The 22,833-nt window shown below is 38.0% G+C and overlaps 1 protein-coding gene across 1 annotated transcript in view; it reads right to left on the reverse strand.

The window, feature by feature from the left end:
- The window catches only part of ANGPT1 (angiopoietin 1), a 174,220-nt gene that overhangs the window by 52,589 nt on the left and 98,798 nt on the right, over positions 1 to 22,833 (reverse strand). Inside the window, exons 5-6 of the mRNA XM_009638391.2 lie at positions 11,373 to 11,500; positions 5,622 to 5,723 (exon numbers count right to left, since the gene is read on the reverse strand). Coding sequence (XP_009636686.1) covers positions 5,622 to 5,723; positions 11,373 to 11,500 — 230 coding nt within the window. The remainder of the gene's footprint in view (positions 1 to 5,621; positions 5,724 to 11,372; positions 11,501 to 22,833) is intronic.

The following is a 22,833-nucleotide window of genomic DNA, read 5'->3' on the forward strand; positions in this document are numbered from 1 at the left end:
AGGGAAGTGATCGTGCCCCTGTACTTGGCACTGGTGAGGCCGCACCTTGAATACTGTGTTCAGTTTTGGGCCCCTCACTACAGGAAAGATGTTGCATTGTTGGAGCATGTCCAGAGGAGAGCTACAAAGCTGGTGAGGGGTCTGGAGCACAAGTGTTGTGAGGAGCAGCTGAAGGAACTGGGGTTCAGCCTGGGGAAAAAGAGGCCCTCTACAACTACCTGAAAGGAGGCTGTAGCGAGGTGGGAGTCGGCCTCTTCTCCCTGGTAATGGGCGATAGGATGATGGGAAATGGTCTGAAGTTGCACCAGGGCAGGTTTAGGTTGGACATTAGGAAAAACTTCTTCACAGAAAGGGTTGTCAGGCACTGAAATGGGATGCCCAGGGAAGTGGTGGATTCCCCATCCCTGGAGATATTTAAAAGACATATAGACGAGGTGCTTAAGGACATGGTTTAGTGGTGGGATGGCAGGGTTAGCTTAACGGTTGGACTTGATGATCTTAAACGTCTTTTTCAACCTAAACGATTCTATGAACAGCTTGAGATTTTGATTCTTTGCTCTGGTCAAATGCAATGTTAATTATGGTGAGGACCCATTTTGACAAAGAAAAAAAGTGCAAGTTATTATTGCTACTGAAGCAATATGGAACAAAAAAAATGTCACACTTGAGACAGGAAAGGTGGGCAGAAAGAATGATAACAAAATTGAATAATGGGACTGAAACTTTCACAAGAGAAATTAAAATAAGACTTAAACCAGATGGAGACCATAAAAGGAATTAGGACACCACATTCTAAAACAGGCGCTGGACACTTTGCAAATAAAAATTAAATGTAAATAACATCTGGAAGTTTTCAGAATGAACTGAAAGTTAGTACTAAGAAATAAAATCTTTGTTGGAATAGTAGCTCTTATTATGAATAATTTAGGTAGATCTAGATGCCCAAATACACAACTTGCAGTCTGCAGGACTTGCAAGGACTGGTGAGGTGAAAACATGAGGTGACCAGCTACTTGATTGTCACAAACTAGAAGGTCTTCCAGGAAATGAGTGGGACCTATGTCCAAACTAGAGCTTACTAACAGAGGTGAACTGCAGGAAGTGTATCAAAAAGGGTAAAAACCAACATGCCTAGAAGGAAATCAAAGGCTTACAGTCTGAAGAGGTGTTCAGCTGTCTTTTAGGTAAGCAGAAGACATGGATCACCAGACTTGTTATACTAGTTATAATTTACTAAGACTCAGAGGAAAGTCAGATTATTCCAGGTAACATAATGCAAATGCCCAGTAGAACTGCATCCAGAAATACTTCCTGAGAAAGTTCTTGTAACCATCTCGGTGGTCCAGCTCTCAGTGTGCTACAGAATTTAAGCCATGGAAGAGCATAAATTATCCTGCTCTGGCATCATACCATATTGGCACTATGGAGCTAGCCATCACTTTGACCCAACAGCTTTAAGGAGAAAAGAAAAAGAAGAAAGCCCAACAGAAATGGAAGTGGTTTTGTAGATGTGCTTTTCAGGCACACACAAATGCTAGTGATGACTTCTGAGAAAAGTTGGCAGCAGACTTGTTTTAAACACTGAACTGGTGTTGGACTCTTAGATGTTAATCAGGAACATGAGATTAAAGGGGTGTGGAATTTACCACTGAACTTCATTCTTTCCTTAAAGAACCAAAAGAAAAAACAGCTGCTGCTCAGGGAGATAGGAGGTGGTTGCCATAAACCTTAGAAATTCAGCTGTGGGTCTAATATGTACAAGTGATCCTAATCTAGCTCATGACATTATGAATGATTTTAAAAGTGATAGCTTTCTTTCAACAGAGAAAGGAAAATAACAATACCGTAGCAATAAAGGCATGCAGTACAATTAAATACTGACACATAGGAAAAAAAATGGCTAGGAAAAGGATTGCTGTGGGCTGGCCAAGGCACGTAATTTCAAATACCTACTGAGAGTCTTTCTCCAATGGCAGAAGGCAAGAAAATAATTTTAAAGGTCTGAGGAAGCCCCCAATAGACTTGACCTCCAAGAAGCCCCCCTAGGAAACTGATGGTGAATGTTGGGCTATTGAGTGTGGAATAACTTCTGTGAAATTCATAGGAGTTATTAAACTAGACATGCTAGAAGACTAGAGAATAGGAAATCCAATACTCCATCTCCTAATTTGGCAAAAATGGAGACAGTGACTGTGAAAGATGCATTCGTCCAAGAACTGAAAAGTTGGAATTTTAGCAAGAAGTCTTGATAGCCAAGTTAGCACATGAGCTAATCATTTGCTTGGATTTGATTACTGCTAATGACTGCCTAATAAATGCCAGAAACCGTGTCTTAGAATGTAAACTTGTAGAAACCCCCCTTCTAAAAGAGGGTCAGTTTTGCAGATGGTAAGCAATAGTTTTTTAAATGGTATTCTCCTTCTGGAGGTCAAAACTCTGATAGTGTTTTACATTCCCTCCTCAGGCAAGGAAATATAAAAATGGTTGAAACATGCTTCAGGGTAATCTTAGCTGCTGTTGTTAAAGAAATTATTTGTTGCTTGCTCCGCTTCAGATTTTTCTGATAAGCAACAAATGTAATGGAAAATCCATCGCAAAATGTGAACAAACAGATGTAGTAGATACTTAAAAGAAAAGGATAGGAGGATGAACTCACAGGTTTTCTTCTGAATTTCTACCAACTAGTATTGAATACACAAAACTGAAAAGGCTCAAGAGATTTCGTAGTCAGAAATGAGTTCTTAGAGGCAAAGGCACAAATTACACTGCACGACGTAAGACTAACAGCAAAACTGTACGATACTGTTAAGTACATATGCCACTAAGGAAGAATATGGCATAACCAATCTTGCATAACAAAAAATCTGTGTAAAAGAGCTTATATTCATTATCTATTGTTTTAGATACCAAAGAAAGTGTAACTTCATTTTCCAGAGTGGAGATTGGATACCAATGGCAGTGGAGCCAAAAGAACAACGAAAAAGCATCACTATTACTGTAGTATCACTGACTTTGTAGCAATTTATGTATGTATGGAGTTGTATATTTCCTCCTTTCAAAAGATTTATGGCTACTTTATCTCTCTCTTAGTCTGTTTCCTGTGATGTTGTCTGAAAGATGTGTAGAACAGGAATTGAAATACTTCCATATAAGCTGAAGATACCAGCATGAAACCAATTACCTCAGTTTGTCTGCAGGATGAGTTGGTGCCAGGTGACTTCTGTAACCCAGCAGTGCTGTCACTCACCTTTGCAGAGAGTACTCCATGTGCAGCCTTTCCAAGCTACCTGATGTAAGGATCTCAACTTAGAGTCAGAGAAAATGTGCAATGATGTCCTAAAATTGGAACAGCCGCTAACTTGTGAGGGCACTAGAAGTACCACAGGTTGGTGGCCTGAGTCCCTGTCCAGCTCAGAAGCTGTCAGTCAGTACTTGCTTGTAACTGAATAACTTCAACAGTTCTCCAAATTCTTTTCCAGTAAGAACTAAATGCACTGAAATTAAAAGAAACCGCACAGACTTACTATTACTGTTATGATGTTATTATGATAATGTTTATTTCTGCTAGATTTGGGGCCCTAGTGAGATACAAGCACAACAAGAATGTCTTAGCAAACCTGGAAAGCTGTCTCTGAATTATGGGCTGAGAGAACACAAAGTTCAACCACTCCAAGTAAGATCAAGTACCACTGTGTCGCCCACCACACTACCTAGTTTGCATTGGAAGAAACACCATGTAGATGTGTCAGGAAGGAGGGGGGATATGATCCAATAGACACCATGCACCCTCTCTGAACAATGAGGGAATTAAGTTAGTGGTGTCCTTGTATTCCAGTAATCTACAGAGCATCCACCACCCTCTATCATCCAACATTTGGTGATATAAGACAATCACAGAAGAGGGACTAAGCTAGGTACTTCAGTGAGATGGTTTACAGAAGCAGAGGCAAGCCTAAATCCCATCTTTTCTCATGGCTTACTTGTAGGGTAGCTGTCAGTAAAAGTCCAAAACAGACCCTTTTTAATTGGTATAAGGAAATGATCTCTTAGAAAACTATGGCATCCCTAAAGGGAAGCAAAATTAATTCAGACTGCTTGAACCAGACAAAACCAACATAATCTAATCCTGAACAGGCTCACATCATTATAAAGGAAAATTTGAGGAAAATATATGACTAAGTGAAGGGATATATATGAAAAAATGGAAAAACTTTAAAATGAAGGTCTGTTTTTATTAAACGGTCTAAGAAAAAGCACAGGAGAGAAAAACTGAGTAAATCTCAAAAATTCGTATGGTATGTATAAACTAAAACAACCCATATGTAGAGAACAAGTTAGGTTGCATATACAAATCCTAATTTCCTCATAAGTAGAACGGGTAGAATCTTCAGTTTTTGTTTCCCCAAAAATAAAATGATGTCTTATATTTTATTTGAATTTTTTTGACTCTGAATCAAAATAGAGAAACACAGTTTTCAAGTTTCCTGCTAGATTAAAACTTCATGAATTCTAAAAGAAGTTTCCAATTTTGCAAATCCATTCAGAAGTATTTATTTGTCATTTTAAATTATTTTTATTTTGCATGTATTATGAAATAAATTACATCCTCTTGTTACCCGTAGTAGCAGAGGTCCAACCAAAATTATTAGGTTTTACCTCTATAATTTATATTTTCAAGTAATATAAAAATAGTGGGAAAAAATCCAATTATATTTTGGTTCAATAACCTGATATTACATTTCTTTCCAAAATGGCAAGTTCCATAACAGAACTTTTTCCCACAGAAATTTTTACTGAACTGAACTTGCTTTTATTTTTAAACATCTTAAATACTCTCTTCATTTCATTTAGTGCTTTTTGAAAACTGTCAGAAAAAAGATTTTCCTCTTCCATGCTGACAATACTGTTCTGAAAACTTCACTGTGAACATCACTGAAATCCAAGCCAGTCCTCAGGGACTTACTTAGAGAAAGGAGCTCCACCATAAAGTTTGATCAGGCAGCGAATGAAAAAACTCAGAAATTATTTAGATTGGAGTAAAATTTTTTTGAGTTGGCAAAGGCAAAATATCTTGCTGAAGTCATGTCATCTGTAATTTGGTAAGTTATTTATTTTCTTTTAATCCTATTTGAAGTATCAACATTTCCAGTACATTGCCTTGATTGGCAGAGGTGTTGTATAACTTGGGATAAACCCCAGTAAAACTTTTCATTCCTATCTGAGATGCTCCAAGTTCTGAAGGAGCTCCCCTCAGCTGACAACATCCATGCATTAGGAATATCATCACATGCCTGTTACCCCTTCACGTCACAGCAAGTCAAAACTTCAGAGGGACAGACAGCAACATTCTTCAGTGCATATGTCTGGGCCTGACCTCATTTCAGTCTCAGTAACTGATCTGAAAGAAACCCTAGGTTATGGGAAATAATGCTCAACTAATTGAGTAAAAAGAATATTGTGATTTTCGAAAGTAACAGACATGACAAAAGGTAGATCATAAAAGACTGCAGGACCACACCACATAACTATAGGCAGATTTATCTGCTTAAGATAATAGGAAGTACTATTTGCTATCTAACACCTCTATGAACTATACAGCTATTCCACAGTTTTCACCTTACCATTTTGTATTCTTTCCAGCTTTTTTGAAAATCCAGACTCCCATCTTCTCGGTGCTGTATAACCGTCCATCCTCCTCCAGCAATTTCCATATTGCAAAAGACCTATGTGGTAATAAAAAAAAAAAAAATTAAAAAAACAAAACAAAACAAAACAAAAACCAAAACCAATAAAACAAACTTGCATTGGTATCCTGTCATCTTAAGGGGAAAAAAGATTTGTAAATAATGGAAGTAAGGAAGCCTGTTTTCCTATGGATTCATGCCCTATGCCCTCCATGGTATCTTCAATCGTTTGATTACAACTGGAGCTTTCGTTATGCTCAGTGTAATTCTCCCAGTGACGTCATCTGTTCTTTCAGCACATTACCCAAGAACATCTGCCCATCGTCCCCCTCTGCATCCTCAGTTTTCCTCTTCACATTCCCTCTATGGTTCTTTTCTATTTTCTCTGCAGTGGCCCTGAAATCACTCTTAACAAATGAGTATTTTTCTCAGTGATAATAATGTTTCCTACAGCTTTTAGCAGTGTTATCCTGTATAAGAAAGAATCTTCACAAATTCTTACAGAAAATACCCATTCAAGTAGTACAAATTGTAGCACAGATGAGATTATTCTGTTTTGCTTTGTATTGTAATGTTACCTACAGTGTGCCAGGCAGCATCCCGAAACAGAAACAGTTGATCTCAGCCTGAGCTGCCTTACAGCTGACAGAGGGCATAGACAGGAACAGGCTCAAGAACAGAAGTCTGTGGGACAAGCTCAGAAGTTAAGACCTATACTGAACATGTAAGATCATACCCTACTACCATTGCACTAATAAATTTCTGACTTAGATACTGAAATTCTGTATACTAAGGATAATTTAACAATTTGACAATTTTGCTGAAGCTTAATGTTCGAGTATTGAGTCAACTGAAATCTGTTAACAATCATAAATAATCTATAGAATAATGAAAATGGATATTTATTTATTTTTCATTCATTTTTCACTTTTCTTACATTATCCTTTCAAAAATATAGAAGATAAATCATGAAAAAATGCAAATACTGCTTATCCATTCATTTATCTTGGTATGTGGCAAGTGATAGTATTCAGTTTTGTTCCTATTTTTGTATGACACTTTATTTTAAGATCCGACTAAGTTTCTCAGTGCTACTCACTCAAGCAAATTTTCCTGATTTTCATTCCCATGTGCTCATCCATGCTATATTGGCACTGCAACTATCCTAAATTTCAGTTGCCTGTGTTCTTGAATGGTTATATCCCTCTTTTTAAGTAAGATGTCAATATGTAACGGGGTTGAAGAAGCGTCACCCATCCGCTTAGCTTTTGGCATTTACATCAACAAGAGTCAACCCATTCAGCACTGGTCGGTAATTTAAAGCTTTAAGTTGCTTTGTCAAATTGAAGGTTACTATCCCATTCAGTTAAATATAAATTTGTCCCTCAGTTGACTGGAGAACCATATTCCACCCTTGGGCAAATCAGTTCCACATCTTTCCTACTCATAAGCATTGTCATAGTAATCCTGTGCAAGTGCTTTTGTTTTAATTTGCTCCAGACATGCTGAGTGAAGTCCCTGTGTAGGTACAGGAAGGAAACAGAATATCGAACAGTGCAAACATGTGAACTCGATTTAGGGTAACCACAAAAAAACCCACAATTTGCTAGACAAACATTTTGGCCCTATTCCTCCTTCTGGGAAGACATTGTGAGTCAAAACATTTATCTACAGGATTTAATTTCTTTAGTCTGATTTACAGTGAGAATTTCTAAATGATGGATTTACTTTCCTTGTAAGTCATTTCAAGCTCCCATGAATCTACTGCCAATTTTTAAAGCATTAAATCCTTAACTCTATTAGGACTACTCATTTTAAAGATGCTGACAAAAAATGATGGAGTTTTCATACTAAAATATAATAAAACACCTATGAAAAGGCTTTGATGTTTTCTGAATAATATAGCAAATTGAAAGAGAAAACTGCACAGTGAAAGAAAGATTTGCAGTAGCACATTATTTGCTAGCCATCATTGTACGGTCTGGCACTTTCCACGGTGGTAGACACAAACACCTGCTGTAGTAACAGGAGTGCCAAGCTGATTATAGATGTTCATTGTGCATAGCTCTAGCCAACAAATGTCCTGGACTGGCTTCTGTCCCAGACAAGGTCAAGGCACTCAGCCATTAAACACCTTCTAACATGTTCTGATATTTAACCCTCTACCAGAAAAGGATGAAGTGACTTTGAATTTGTATGCATTTTTAGATTCTCAGTTTATTGTCAATAAAATAACCTGATTTAGATTAAAAGAGCATCCAAGGCATTGCACTCTTGCCCTTCCTTAAATGTATGGGTAAAAATACTCAAGCTACTAAAAGGAATATATGAGATTATTTGTACATATTTTAGCTTTATGGACTAAATTATTGTAAGCTTCATAATAATCATTCAGAGGTCAGCCCAATTTTAAAGTAAACAAAAGTAGGGGGATTACCATATACTGCATTTTAGGTGCATGCACACTAGGACATCACAAGTCTACGTTGTTGGCATGGAGCAACAAGCTCAAGACCAGCCATTTCAGATTCAGGCAATGTGTATCTGCTATACAGAAACCAAGCCTGAAGGTAATGACAGTCTCCACAGTGTATGGGGCTAGCATACATTTAATGGGTTAAAATTCTGGCAGATATGCTCTGAGAGACCATCGACACAAATTTGGTAGGAAGTCCACAGGCAGAATGCAGAGGGGAAGGAGTGAAGGCTGCATTCATGGCAATGGTGGCAACTGCTTTTTCAGAGCCATAAAGACCCAGATATATAGACCCCACCAGTAATTACTAACATTACATTTTCAGTGCAGTGCACCCAGAGGTTGGTAGAAGTCATGCTGGTGAGGGCATTAGAGGATACAGTAAGAGAATCCAATACATTAATCCAAGAGGAGATACAGAGGCTCTGTCTACACTCAGATCAGTCCCCCTGGCCTACTTCAGGTCCTGAACATGGCATGGTTCCTTCAGCTCCAAAATGGTGACAACCTCACTCCCACTGCTCCTTTGCTCATCGGCAGCCTCTGCTTCCCTTGTAGCTGACCCCAGCTCTTCAGGAGACTGAGAGGACTCTTCTTGTCTTTGCTCTCACTGTGTCTTAGGGACAACCATTTGTCAACACCATCAGGCATTGCATACACACACATCAAAGTAAGCCAATTAATTAGCTTAATACTTTAAGCCTATCTTTTTCTCTTCCCATCTCAAAAACATGAAGTATTATTAAGATCCTTTTAAACATAAATGAATCACTAATTTTTGATGCAGTATTGGAAGACTAATGAACTAAACTAATGAACTGTTGAAGCTACAAACATGAAAGAAAAATTACAATCTAAATTTGTAAGCATATAAAAATGAGGCATGGTAATGGTATAAATGGTATGGAGCAGTAAGCACAGAGGAAAATTTTCTATGAATATATGAAGGTAAAACAAGCAAAAAACTAAAACTAACAGTAACACTTATGTATATGATAAAGGGATATCTTTATTGAATTTCAGGATTCTAGTAAGTATGCCTTAGGAAATATAAAATAAAATAAAATAAAGGTATATTTTTGTGACCTGAAGTATAAAATTACTCTAAATGAGATGGTTGCCAGCGGCTGTGAGTATTACAGAAGGTAACAATATATTAGGCCCCTTAAGACATGTCAGAGTTGTGCATTGCATTGTGGTAATCCAGATAACTAAGCTGGCTTTAAACAAGTGGGTATGTCTCCACAGAGTACCTATCAGGGTATTACCTTGCGTCCCAGAGCAATCTAACTGTGTCAGCATGGTGTTACCTCTGGGCTAATTAGTCCTGGCACAGTACTGCACTGATATAATTTTAAAGCTATCTCAGCTGGAGTTAGTTCAGCTATCTCTGCAGAGCACTACCTTGCAGACTGTTAATATGACTTTAATGTCTGAAATAGCATCTGTTAAAGCAATCACACTCCTCACGTGCCTGGGATCAGCTCTTGCTGTGTTATCACTAGGGCAAGACAGAAACAGGTGGCATCAGAAACACCCTTAGCACTCTCTCCCTCCCTCCCTTCCCCCTCCCTCCTTTTTCTTGCTAAAACAGGAAGCCTCCAGGGGAAAATAATGCAATTATATCAGCTGATTTGTGCTGCCTGTGTTGATTGATCACAGTGTCTGCAAAGAGGGATATAGTGGAAACACAGAGTGGTTTCCATAGTGTCACTGTCCTTGTATTACCAGTGAAGTGGTTTAAAGTAAATATACCAGAATCACCAGTGACACAGTGCTTTCAGGTAACAACTTTTTTTCATTGCAAGCCAGCTTCTGAGGTAGTTTATGAACTTGAATAAGGCTAAGAAAAGCCACTGACATGTAATTTGGGTGTTGATGTTACATCCTTGTTTCGAGTTGAACAGCTTCTACAGAACTGCTTTTATTGTTCTTGTCCTGTTCCGTAATGCTTAACGGGGTCTATGTAATTTTACATCACATCACTTATTTTTCCATTCACATTCACCAGTTATGTTGATCTTTGCCTATAGCACTCTTCCACTCCAATTCTACTCATGGTTTAATGAGCTCTAATTCCTTAGTAAACTATAATCTAGTTAGCAGTGTCCCTGCTCACTGCAGGGGGGTTGGGCTAGATGACCACTAGTGGTCCCTTCCAACCCTAAACATTCTATGATTCTATGATTCTATAACATCTTGACATCTACAGGCTTCCAAAGGCCTCTGATAAAACCAAATTCAGTTTAGAAATAAGTTTTACATATGTTAATATCATCATGAAATAACTATAGACGATAACATCAGTAATATTTGTTATTGCATTTTTCTCTTTGCAGGGTCACCATTTTACTGCAGAAAGAATAAATTCTCCAGACACATGTGGTGCCCTCCCTCCTGTTTTGCCCACTTTCTGGATACCACTGTATTTTCCTCTCCCAAGTAATCAGCTCTTAGCCTTGTTGGGGGCTGCTCCCAAGAGTGCCCAGCCAGGGGGACAGCCAGTATTCCTCCACCTGTAAGTTAGGCTTAGGTTATTCTCTCATGTTCCTAGTTTCAACTGGCTCAGGCACCTTAGCACCAAAAGCCTTCCAAAAAATCAGTCTCCTTTACAGACTAATGTTTCGTTTTCATAAAAAAACCTCCCAAAGATCTTTTTTTTGAGAACAGGATTATACATGCTTTACCATTTCAAACAGGGATAGTGTTCAGCATATTGTATTCTTTACAGCCAAAAATACTGCCCCCTACAAGAGGAGCAAGATTTCTGTAAATCTTTATCTTTAAAAACTACTCACTCTGCTATTTCTTTCCCTGTGCTACCAGATAATACCCCCCATGAGCTTCCTTGTTATAGCACTTTACTAATTCTCTTCTAAACTTTATCAGAGATTTTTTTGCAGCCATAGTCTGATTCAACTGACCTTGTCAAATGGGAGGAAGTGAGTCAACTACTGAATGTATGTTGGAACTTAGGAAGGATTCTTTGTCAGCAAGAAAGAAAAATGTCTGAAATAATACATTTATAATTTTCTTCACTCCATTGTATTTTTTTTAAGACGGAGTGTAGCCCAGGTTATTTATACCAGTAACCGGTAATTTATACCAGCATTTTGCAGAATGAGAACTTCGGTAAAGGCTCCAAATCCTCCCTTAAGGCCAGAGAAATGTCATATTAACAAAAAAGAAAATAAAACAAGTATTTACTTTACCTTTTTAGGATCTGACACATTGTTAATATAAATAGTGTAGACCCCGCTTTTGTTAAAACCAGATTGGTATACATCTGCACAGTCTCTGAAAGGCTTTTCTTCCTCCTTTTTTGCATTCTTTAGTAAAACTGCAAAACAAAAACCCAAGATAATTTAAGTTACAAAAGCAATCTTAAACATTTCTGTATCAAGGAAGTCCACTTCTGCATATTGTATTCCTTTTAAGCATCCACAGTAATAACTGTGCTGTGGTCCTGACACAGTGCATTCAGTAAATTCTGTTAAAGAACTAGCATGAAACTTCGAGACAGATGGCAGAGTAGGCACTAGCAGAAGTAAGTCATGACGCAAATAGCTAAACAGAGCATCCTGTCTACCTAGAGGTGAATAAATACAGTGCATTCCTTCTGAGCGCAAAGGTCTCTGCAGCTGCACGTGTTGCCCCTGACTCAAGCTGCAACTGGGAGGTTGCTGAAGAACGTCCCAGAGGAGGCACATGGAGATGGACAAGCTTGTTCAGTGTTGTGGTCTGAGACAGATGCTCACCTAAGACAGCAACGCAGAACCTCAGAAGGAAAGAGCTTGTGCCCTTCCTCCATGAGGTACTGCCTTTTGAGCAGCCCAGGGGCTATTTGCATCATGACTTACTTCTGCTAGTAGGGGAGCTGTTTGTGTAAATTTATTTTTTTGGCAGAGTATTATTCCATGATTTTCATATCTACATACATAAAAGTTGCTAGATACAATTATTGGAAAAAGGAAGAAAATCAGTGCTATTGAAGTCTGTTGTTTAGAGTCATGACTTAATGAATTTATTTTGGGCTCAGAACAGGAAAACAATTAATGCTAGAACACTAGCACAGATCTTGATCCTGTGTATTGCAGACAGACCGCATATGAGTCTGGGCTGAGAAATCAGGAGGGTGAGATGTTTGAGGATCCCCATCTTGAACAACCAGGAGATTCCTTGTAGGAGGAATAACATCTGAGAGCGTTCCTTCACTTTTACAAACAAAAGTAGCGTGACCCCACACGATACTGAAGGATATGACTTCATTCCAACAACACATACTTCAAGCACATCAGTATTCCCATGGAAATCCATCAGTCTACTCAGATTCTTAAAGTTAAACATGTCCTTAAGTGCTGTGCAGGGCCCAGGCCAGCACTTCATTAATCCCTACAATAAGGAAACAATATTTAAGTCCTCCAGACACACTCATTGGTCTGGTGACAGACACATCTTTTTCATTTTTGGCTTGAAAATGTGAGTTATAGGTACAAAAGGGACTATGCCTTATTCACTCTCAATGAAGTGGCCTGTGCTGCAAAGCTGGTGCATAACAATGGTGTGTAAACAAGAAACGGACTTGCACAGCATGTGGGACTACCCGTGCCGTAAGATGGTATGCAATAATGCCAAGGATATGTAGCTTGATATACTATCTCCCTTTGAACACTTCAAAGCAGTATTTTAGGATGGCAAATTCCTGCCAGATCAATTGGAATTAATATAACTTCACAGATGGGGAAATTGAGGAAGAGAATGTTTAAATGTTTTACCTCAGTGATTCTATGAAAAGGTGAAAATGGAAAAATAGTGAGAAAACCAATTCTGAACCGTAAGACTGTCCCTGCTCTCTAGGTAGGCATTTCACACATATGTCATATTCTTTTTTCGCTTTTACATGTTTTATTTTGTTCTTTTAAAATATGATTTAAACAAACAAAACCCCCTTACTTCTCCCTTCCCATGCATTTGCTGCATATTTATTATTTTTATCCAACACCACCAATAAAAATAAAACCTTCGTATCCTTGCATATGAGCTTCAGTTGGAAAATCTGTGGCTTTGAAACTTGGCAATATATGGAAAAGGTAGAGCTGGCAATGCAGTAGATGACACACTTCCCCATGAGATGGCAAGGAATAAGGTCCTCCGCATCAACAGTGCACTCTCAAAGGTGCCATTTTTTAGATAAGACATAGAACTGAAGCCTTCACAATTTGTGTTAATTGAAGATTTCATTGTACTTCCCTGTAAGCAGATGGTGTTAGTATCAGTGGCCAAAGTCCAACTTGAATAATTACTTGGGGCTGGAGCCAAAGCTGAGAGGAGTTAAAGCAAAGCCTCTCATTGATTTCAGGGGGCTTTAGATTAGATCCGTTCTTCCTGGCCTGAATTTCTCTAATACTGTTGTTTCAACTGCAGACATCAGTCTCTCTTGTCTAAAAATATATTTAGTTGTGCAGAGGCATAGTGTTCATTTCCTTGAGTCTTAAAGTACTTATATTTTACTACCTATATGTAGAGAGATTATCTTACCTCTAACAATTATACACACATTGAAAACCACTTGGAAATAACTACGTAAGAGTCAATCAAGGAAATTTGAATTTGGTTCCTTTTTAAATGAAAATTAGACAAAAAATATCATGACTCTTTCCTAAAGTTCACATTATTTATATTTTAAACCAGGTAAGATTTTAATTTCAGAGTAATTAGAATTAGATTTGAAAATAATTTTCTAAGGAGATGCATCTCTAGGAAGCGTATTTTTTCCTCATTCTTAACGACTAGAAAAAACACAGTGCTGTTGACGTAAGAGATGAAGGACAGATAGATGCCATAGATACGCCCAGTTCCTTCTACCCTTCCCCTCAGTATCAGACAGCTGAAATACCCGAGCTCACAGACAGCAGATGTGTTCATTTCCTATAGACTAAGCAACCCAATACCGTTCTTTTGCAGCAGTGGGTTTTAGGCAGTGAACCACTGTAGATAGGAGAAGATGGCTTTCCTTGGGTGCCTCTCACCCCTCTCCCAGGGGTTGGTGCTCCCACTGGAAGGAAAGCTCAGCGCCTTGTGAAGGACCTGAACTATTACAGATTGCAGCACAGTATATTAAGCATGACCAGCACAAAGTTCAGTTTTTCTTAATACATCAGACCATTATTTGCAAGAACAGCCCAAAGTTATTCAGAAAATTAATACTCAGGAATGTTACTGGTAATGTTCTTTTAGGGTAAAATATGTTTTTTCTATGGTTTGCTGTTGTTTTTCTAACTTAATATCCCATACAATTTCCAAACCACTTCTACCTGCTATAGCTCCAGACTGTTTTTTCTATAAAGTTACATAGACCTTGAATCCTTTATACATCAAGTGAAGTTCCTGACTGATGCATTGGCTCACATATGGTAGATGTGTAAATAATTTTTTTTTACAAAAGTAACAAGGCTCAGATAAAGTAGTTCTAAACCAAAATACATAGTTGTTACATTTCTTTGTTCAGCTTCAAGATCTTAATTGACTTTATACAGATTTCTAATATTAGTTTATCTATTTTCACATACAATGCTTACACCAAAGTTTTATGTACCTGAAGAAAAAGATGCCTATGTCAAGCAAAGTAATATTATAATTTTTTAAACCTGAATGCTTAGCCAAAATTTGGAGCCCTGGAGGGTTTTTTTGATTGCTTTTTCTGAACAAATAAACTGGTGATGAAGTCATGCTCCTTTGAAGCAATCATGCCTATGTGGAAAATCCCGCTTTCCTGAACAGAAGGAGAATTAACAAGAGAAATAAGTTCTTCTTTCATTGCACTTCCAAAAGTCTTTTGGTTATTTTTTAGCTCAATAACTTTCTCCTTGGGCTACGCTACCTGTGTTTCCCTAATTGATGAATTATTTCTTTCAGTTATCAGTCTTTCAGCTGTTTCTTTTCCTCAATGCCTTGGATGATGATTTGAGTGCAGGCAATACAGCAGGTACCAGCCATAACTGCCCAGAGCTCTATCAGGTGGCTGCTCCCATGCAGAGGCAACACACTGGCAGTGCAACTGCTCTGCAGCCCTGTGGAGGAACAGGAACCCAGACGAATGAGGGTTCTGCTAACCTAGAGGCTGTGAATTGCCAGGGCTGAGCAGCTGTTCTGCTGCTCCTATTAACAGGGTATTAACCTCAGTAGGAAGCCCAGGTCGGTACCAGAGGTTGTAGCCTCTTCAGTTTTCTTAGAAAGGGTTACTGGGGCTTGCAAGTGAGAGAGCTCAGACACATAGGGCCTTTTCCCAGAGCAACAGCCAGGGAAATCCCTTAACTGATTGTTAGTTGTGTGTGCCTCTGTGTAGATGAGACTTTTTTTCTGCCATCAGATATGAAAATAAGTCAATAGTAAATGAGTTTACTACTTCCTAACAGCTATCACAAATGAACGATGCTTGCTTTTCTGCCCAGGTTTAAAGAAATACAAACTGACTACTAAGAATAAATAGCTTCTGAAATATTTAGTAACCTGAAGTTCTCCTCTAGGAATATGAAATTTAACACATACAATATTTATCTTTTTTCCTAGCTGTATGAAAATTATCTAATCTCATTTCTAGTAGAAAAAAAATAAAAATAATACACCTGATTTTTTAAATTGAGATTTCTGAATGTTTTTGAGAAAATGAAGTGGTTATCTCTTTTTTTTCAAATTGCTGTCAGATATTTGGTAAATGAATAATGCAGTTTGTCTTTTAGCAATAAAGAAAGTTAAACTGCTGTTCATTACGTTGACTGAATCAATAAAAAACCATTCATATTTACTAAACTATTTAAGATCTGAACTGCCATATTTGTGAAATCATTTGAGACTGAGCCTAGCATTTTATAACCTTTAGTGATACAGACAGCAAATGGAAGGCAGCTGTTGGGATTTTTTCATTATAGTGACTTATTTGGACATATATGCAGAGATTTCTATAGTGTCTTAGTGAATTATTATATTTTCATTGTTTTAATGTTTTATTTACATTAATCAAATTTTCTTACAGGACTTAATAATCACCATACATACCAAAATGGACTTTAAAAAGTTACTCATACTTTTGAAGCCAGGAAATAAAAGTTTGTTTCCATATCTTATTGGCAAATAGAATTAAGCTAAATTTAGCCTCTCTACCAAAAGCATCTGAGATGAAAATTTCTGTCCCCAGATGAGCAGCTTCTAATAAATCGAAAAGGAGAAAGTTGTAAATTGATGGCTTTTACCTACAGCTGTAGCATTCCAGGACAGGGTCATTCAAGGACTACCAAATGGAAGTTTCTGTCTAGATCCAGACTGCAAATAAATTTTGCCTTGATCTTGTCATGGTTCCAGACACATGGTGGGGAATCCTACATTTCTGTAAGAGATCCTGTATCTCTGACCTATTTCCCAGCCATTTGTGTGCAGCTGCTGTGCACCACCACAGTTCCAGTCATGATGGCAAATAGCGCCTGGCTCGCAAAGAATAAAATCAGGAACAGTTTGCTAATGTTATCAAAAGGATGTCAATCAAATATCCCCAGTGAGGAGGTCTGGAACATGGCCCATACATGTATATATGTTCCCAGACTTAGCAGCGGGAACCACAAACAGATCTGACAGAGAAAAAGTGAAGATTATTTTTGTTTTGAGGAGGAAAAATATGCAAAGAGTTACAGCCACTCAGTTTTTGCTGACTTACAGCCAGAGGTATAGTCTGTTATTTCAGTGGCCTAGGCTTGCATATACCAACCTCCACTTGAGAACAAACTTTAAGCTGCAACCTAATAGCTGGCTGTGATGTGCAACTATTCCCTGCAACAAGACAACCCTGTGACAACACAGGTGTGCTGCAAATGTTACGCAAATCACAGGAAAAGGCACAAACCTGGAGGCTGACTTCAAGTCATATATGCTCTCCAGATAACCACAGTGTTGCCTACAAACAAAAATATAAGAGTCCATTTGTGTCCCTTTCAAAAAGGACTTGAAAAGTGCACTTTTCTGGATTCTAGTCTGTTCAGGTACATAATACGTACTATATATTTTTCATTTCCAAAAAGTATTTTTTTGAATTGTTAGAGCTACCACCATCACCCAATATAGCCAATGTGAAAAAGAATTAGGAAATTATAATCCATTGAGAGGTATGAAATTAAAAAAAAATTGTAGTTGCTTAATATTGACAAAACATCAGGAACTTTTTACACATCTAGCTAGTTAAGTAAAAGTTTTAAATGTGAACTTAATGCATTTAGTACCCAATTCCAAATTATTATAAAGACAAACTACCACTACCTGATTCAAAACTTCCTCCAACATCAACTTTATTTCCTCCTGTGTTAATACTATGTTTTATCTTCATCTCCACAAAGTCTGAATATCATCTTAAAAAAAAGCGGGGGGGGAGGGGGATGTATATTAATATGAGAATGGCTTCTGGGTGTCTTGGAGTCCAGCAGTCTTCTCAGTTAATTCATTGTTTGTGCATGCTTCTTTACTCATGTTTGTTTACTAGGCAGGGAAGAGAAAATTTAGGACTGGAGTTCGGACATACATTTTCCTTGCACCAAAGCATACATTCATGAAAATGCTTTTCAAACTAATATTTCTTTGTGAGATTGCTCTGAATCTGACAAAAAGAGCTGGCCAAAGGCAAATTGGAAAAAAAAAAATTCATTTTCACATACTGGAACAAAATATTTCTGTTCTGGAACTATTGCTCCATAATGAAATTTATAGATTATAAACTTACAGATTCTAGTTTATAAAACTTTATTGTCAAGGCTTCCATTAATCCCAAATGAAATTATGGGAGTAGTTATACCTGGTTACATTGCCACTCCAGCCTCTCCAGTGTCCCATCTCCAGCATCAGAAATCCTAGAAGTCATGGAGCTTCCCCACCAGACTTGATCTTTTAACCCTCGTCTCACTTCTATTTTATTCTTTGATTGTGCCCTCACAATTACTTATTTTCTCCTTATTTTCTTTTTCCTTTAGGCCTTTCCCTCCCCAGGAGGACCCTAAGGTTTTGCAAGGGCTGGGCTAACACCTGGTCCAAAAAAGAGTTTTCAATAGGAACAGATGACCAAAGCAGATGACTGTAGAACAGCAGAAGAGCAGGCAAGCATATCCAGGAATTTACAGCATAGGCACTTCCTCTGCCAGATATAATATCTGTATATTTAATAGGCTTTGAAAGAATTTTCTTCCATGAATTTCTTCATGGAAAGAAGCCACATGATTTTTAAGGAACTCCATACACATTCCATGTGAAGGACAATCTCCCATTGTTAGCTTTTAGCCAGTGTATTTCAGCTGGTGACTCTTCATTCTTAGCAGAAAGTGTCAATAATTCTGCATCCATGCTCTACAAGCCACCTACGATTTCTACTGCATTCTCCTCCCATTATCTTTTACACTGTCTGAAGTACCTCTGATATGCTTAAAGAATGCTATTTTACATCTTTGATCATCTGCCTTTGCAGCTTTTTGCAGCTTTTTTTGGTGTGGTTCTTTTTTTTTTTTTTTAGACATGCGTTCTAATATTTTATACAGTATTTGAGCACGTCATGAATTATGTGGTACAACTTTTTCTGATTTCCTTTCTGTTCCAGTATATTAATTTATAAAATACTATTTTCATTTTGGCCATTGGTAGGCAAGTAACACCTCCTGTGTCTTTCATTCATTGGGAGCTTACCTTGAATTACATGGGTATTTTAGAAGGTGGGAGAAAAGAAAACTCTAGAATTCCTTCCTCAGGCATGCTCATCTGCTGAATGATGTGAATGAAAAATTCTGGCCTTCATTTAAGTGTTCAGAGTTTATGGCATTTCAAGTGAATACACCCACCCCCACCCCCCATTTTTAATGTTTAAAGGAGCACTTAGTCATCACCCAAAGCCCAATGCAGTGGCAGGGTGTCACTTAAAGGAGCAGTGCTGCTCTTCCCATTTCTGTTCGTTGTAGACTGTCTCCATACCCACAGAATGAACCAGCTAATAGGAGATCTGGCAGAAAGACGTCTGGTTTGGTGCCGGGGGAAGGCAGTCTTGGGGGTTTTGTTTGTTTGCTTTGTTACTTTGTTGTTCTGTTTGTCTCTTATGCAGGTTTATTATTCCACTGGAGCAGCTCAATGATCTGATTCATCCTGTGACCCTACAATCACTAAACTGGATGGAGAAATGGAAGGATTTTGTTTCCAAGGAGCAATGACAAAAGCAAAAATAGCCCCTTTGCCATCAACCCCTAGCCTTTCATGGCTGCATGCATACCACTTGCTGCATGTGGGAGGCCCAAATGGATCTGCAAACCTCTCTTAAGTACAATCCAGCATAACTACCAGGCCATGCTGAAGCACAATTAGTAGGGCTACGACAATTTTACTAGCCTAGGAACTAATCCAGCCTCGGATTCATTAGGAATGCTAAGGTTCATTGCATATAAGAATTTCAGATCCATATTTTTAAGGTGGGGAGGAAAGTGAAAAGGTGTAGCCAAATAGATGCTTCACATTAACATTTTAGCAGCTAATAGAGTATTACTTTTCCCTCCCACATACCCTCTAAGAGTCTGAAGTAAGAAAGGCAAACAATTGCATAGCAAGTGCACTCAAGCTATCCAAATACTTATTAAATAAATCATTTAAAGCAGAACTTCCCTCCTGTAGTGTTGCAGGAATTGACTCAGTCTTGGAAAACAACGTTAACGTAGTGAGCTTTCACCCTCTCCAGGGCATAATTATTTACTACCTAATAAATTATCAACAGTTATCAAGTTTGCTTCCCAATAAATTCAGCCTTAGTGACTGGTAACAACAATAATACTTTGATTCACTATGCGTTTGAAAGACATCACTTAGGAATACCATAAAGTGGTCCTCATTAGTGAGCTGAAATAGAATGCCTTATGGCCCATTTACAAAGAGATAAAGACACTTAATTATCCAGCTGCAATAGAGTTCCTTAATAGTTTCTGTTTGAGACAGCAATCTTGTGAGTAACCAGCCATTCACTGAGAAATGAGAACTAAAGAAGTCTTTCACAAACCGCTACAAGAGAGATTAAGCCACTGGCTTTGTTTAATATTTCTAGTGTCCATATTTCTTTAATTGATTTATATTTTTCCACACAGGCACCCTAATGTGCATTTAGTGTTTCCAGCTGAAGAATGGTATGCATACAAAGAAATTTTTCACTAACAAGCCATTTGGGTGACACTGGCAGTGTTGTTAGTTGGTTTATATATGCTGATATCCACTGTAGTATCTTTGGTGTGAGAGAATAATACTACTTTCACAAAGCAGAGTGAAGAAGGATTTGGTACTGACAGATACTATATGAATGATGGTGGGTAATTGATTTCAGTATTAACAGTAAATAAATGTAAAAATATGTCCTTAAAATATTCATTTTTTGGTACTACTAAATATTGACCTCCTGCTGCGACCATCAACAAGTTAATAGGGATAAAATATAGGAATGCCCAATTCTGTTTTGAAAAGTTGAAATATTTTCCCATGACATAAATTTCATATGCTGCACATTTGAATTGACTAATTTTACTACCGAATCTCTATTAAAACAAAGTCTGGCTTGATCCTACCTGATACACTTTGTTGCATTTTATTATACAACATAATTTGGAAATTAAAGTGTCCTTGCCTGGACAAGGTATACGTGTTGCTTTTGCATGGGTTAGTTAATTTTCTTCACAGTAGCTGGTATGGGGCTGTGTTTTGGATTTGTGCTGGAAACAGGGTTGATAACTCAGGGATGTTTTTGTTGCTGCTGAGCAGGTCTTACACAGAGTCAAGGCCTTTTCTACTCCTCAGCCGACCCCACCAGGGAGGAGGCTGGGGGGGGCACAAGATGTTGGGAGGGGGCACAGCCAGGATAGCTGACCCCAATTGACTAAAGGGATATTCCAGACCATATGATGTCATGGTCAGCATATAAAACTTGGAGGAAGAAGAAGGTGGGGGGGATGTTTGGAGTGATGGCATTTGTCTTCCCACGTAACCATTACACATGATGGAGCCCTGCTTTCCTGGAGATGGCTAACACCTGCCTGTCAATAGAAAGTGGTGAATGAATTCCTTGTTTTGCTTTCCTTGTATGCACAGGTTTTGCTTTCCCTATTAAACTGACTTTAGCTCAACCCATGAGGTGGTTTTTTTTCACTTTTACCCTTCTGATTCTCTCCCCCATCCCACCAACCAGGGGGCAGGGAGTGAGCGAGCAGCTGTGTGGTGCTTAATTGCCAGCTGGGGTTAAACCACAGCAGTATGAAAATACTTCTATTTTTAAATCATGATGATTTGGAATTAATACTGTTATTTAGTTAGTTTTAGAAAACAAGAATATAAAATGAATCTGTCCCAATGTAGATACTGGTCATATAAATAGCAGCACTAATATCAGCACTCTTTAACAGATAATATGGAGAAAAAAGGTACTGGCAAATGCAAATCACCTCATCTTAAGACAAGTCACTTCAATAAAGTGCCTTCGTTGACTCTAAAGGAAGTCCAGACCAGGACTCTATACCTACATTGTAAATATTAAATGATTCAGGGGAGGCTGACCCCCAAAAACTCTTACTTGAGCTCTCTGATCATCTCTGAAAAATGGATATCAATACAGAAAGTCTCCAAGGGAAACAGGAAGTCTATAGCACCTGAACAGAATAAACAAGAAACACAAAATAATGCTGGTGCTGATGTGTATGTTTAACTGAACATCTAAACAGCTGTACAAAGACAACCTGGCCTCTGACTGCAGCAGCTCTGTAGCACTTTCCACCTCAGTGGGTCCATGCATTCAACTGGATCCAGATACAGTAATGGCAAAATTGAGAATCATTCTGTCCCCAGCTTCCAAAATATAATAAAAGCAGATCAAAAAGTGGAATGCATCTTTATAATAGTGAACTTTGTGAATCCAGGTGGACATTTTCTGATAGTGATCTTTTGATCTCTTTTTAAACTACAGGTATTTCTGTTACTGGTTTCAGCTGTCTGTAAAAAATTAAACCGCTTGCTCATAAAATCTCTATGGCAGGAGGAAGAAGAGAAAAACTGAGCAAATGGATGTTTTCTGTATTCTCGAACACACATACTGTCAACTTTAGCTGAAGTTATTTGATTTGACACCTTTGGGGATCAAAGTAGGACTTCATGACAGAATAAGATAAGTGTCGAACACCTGATGGCTTCAGTGCATTAAATGAGGTTTTGTCTAAAGCTCTGGTGTGTTCACTCCAACTTTGTGAAGTCTGTGGTTTTTAATTCATTCTTAATTAATATTAAGAAAAAAAGTTAATAAAAAATAAGAACTCATAGAGGAAAAGCATCATGTTTTGTTATTACATTGAAATTTCAGGTATAAGAAAAAAAGTCTGTCACATTCATTCTTTTCTTATTACCATGTTTCAAGCACACTCCTGATCCACCTCAGAGCTACAGCTGGCAGCTAAAGTTGGTCAGAAACTTCTGTGCATCTAGCAAAATTCTTATTTTGTTTGCTTCTATGCTTCAGAAGAAAAATAATGAAGTGACTGATATGCCATACTCTAGGTTTCTGCCTCACTAGTTATATTTCATTATGTTGAAAAAAACCTTAGCAATATCAAAGATGAAGTACAAAGAGAAGGCAAGTGCTTA

The sequence above is a fragment of the Egretta garzetta genome, unplaced genomic scaffold (assembly GCF_000687185.1).
Source record: "Egretta garzetta isolate BGI_Z169 unplaced genomic scaffold, ASM68718v1 scaffold154, whole genome shotgun sequence".
In the NCBI taxonomy this organism is placed as follows: Eukaryota; Metazoa; Chordata; class Aves; order Pelecaniformes; family Ardeidae; genus Egretta; species Egretta garzetta.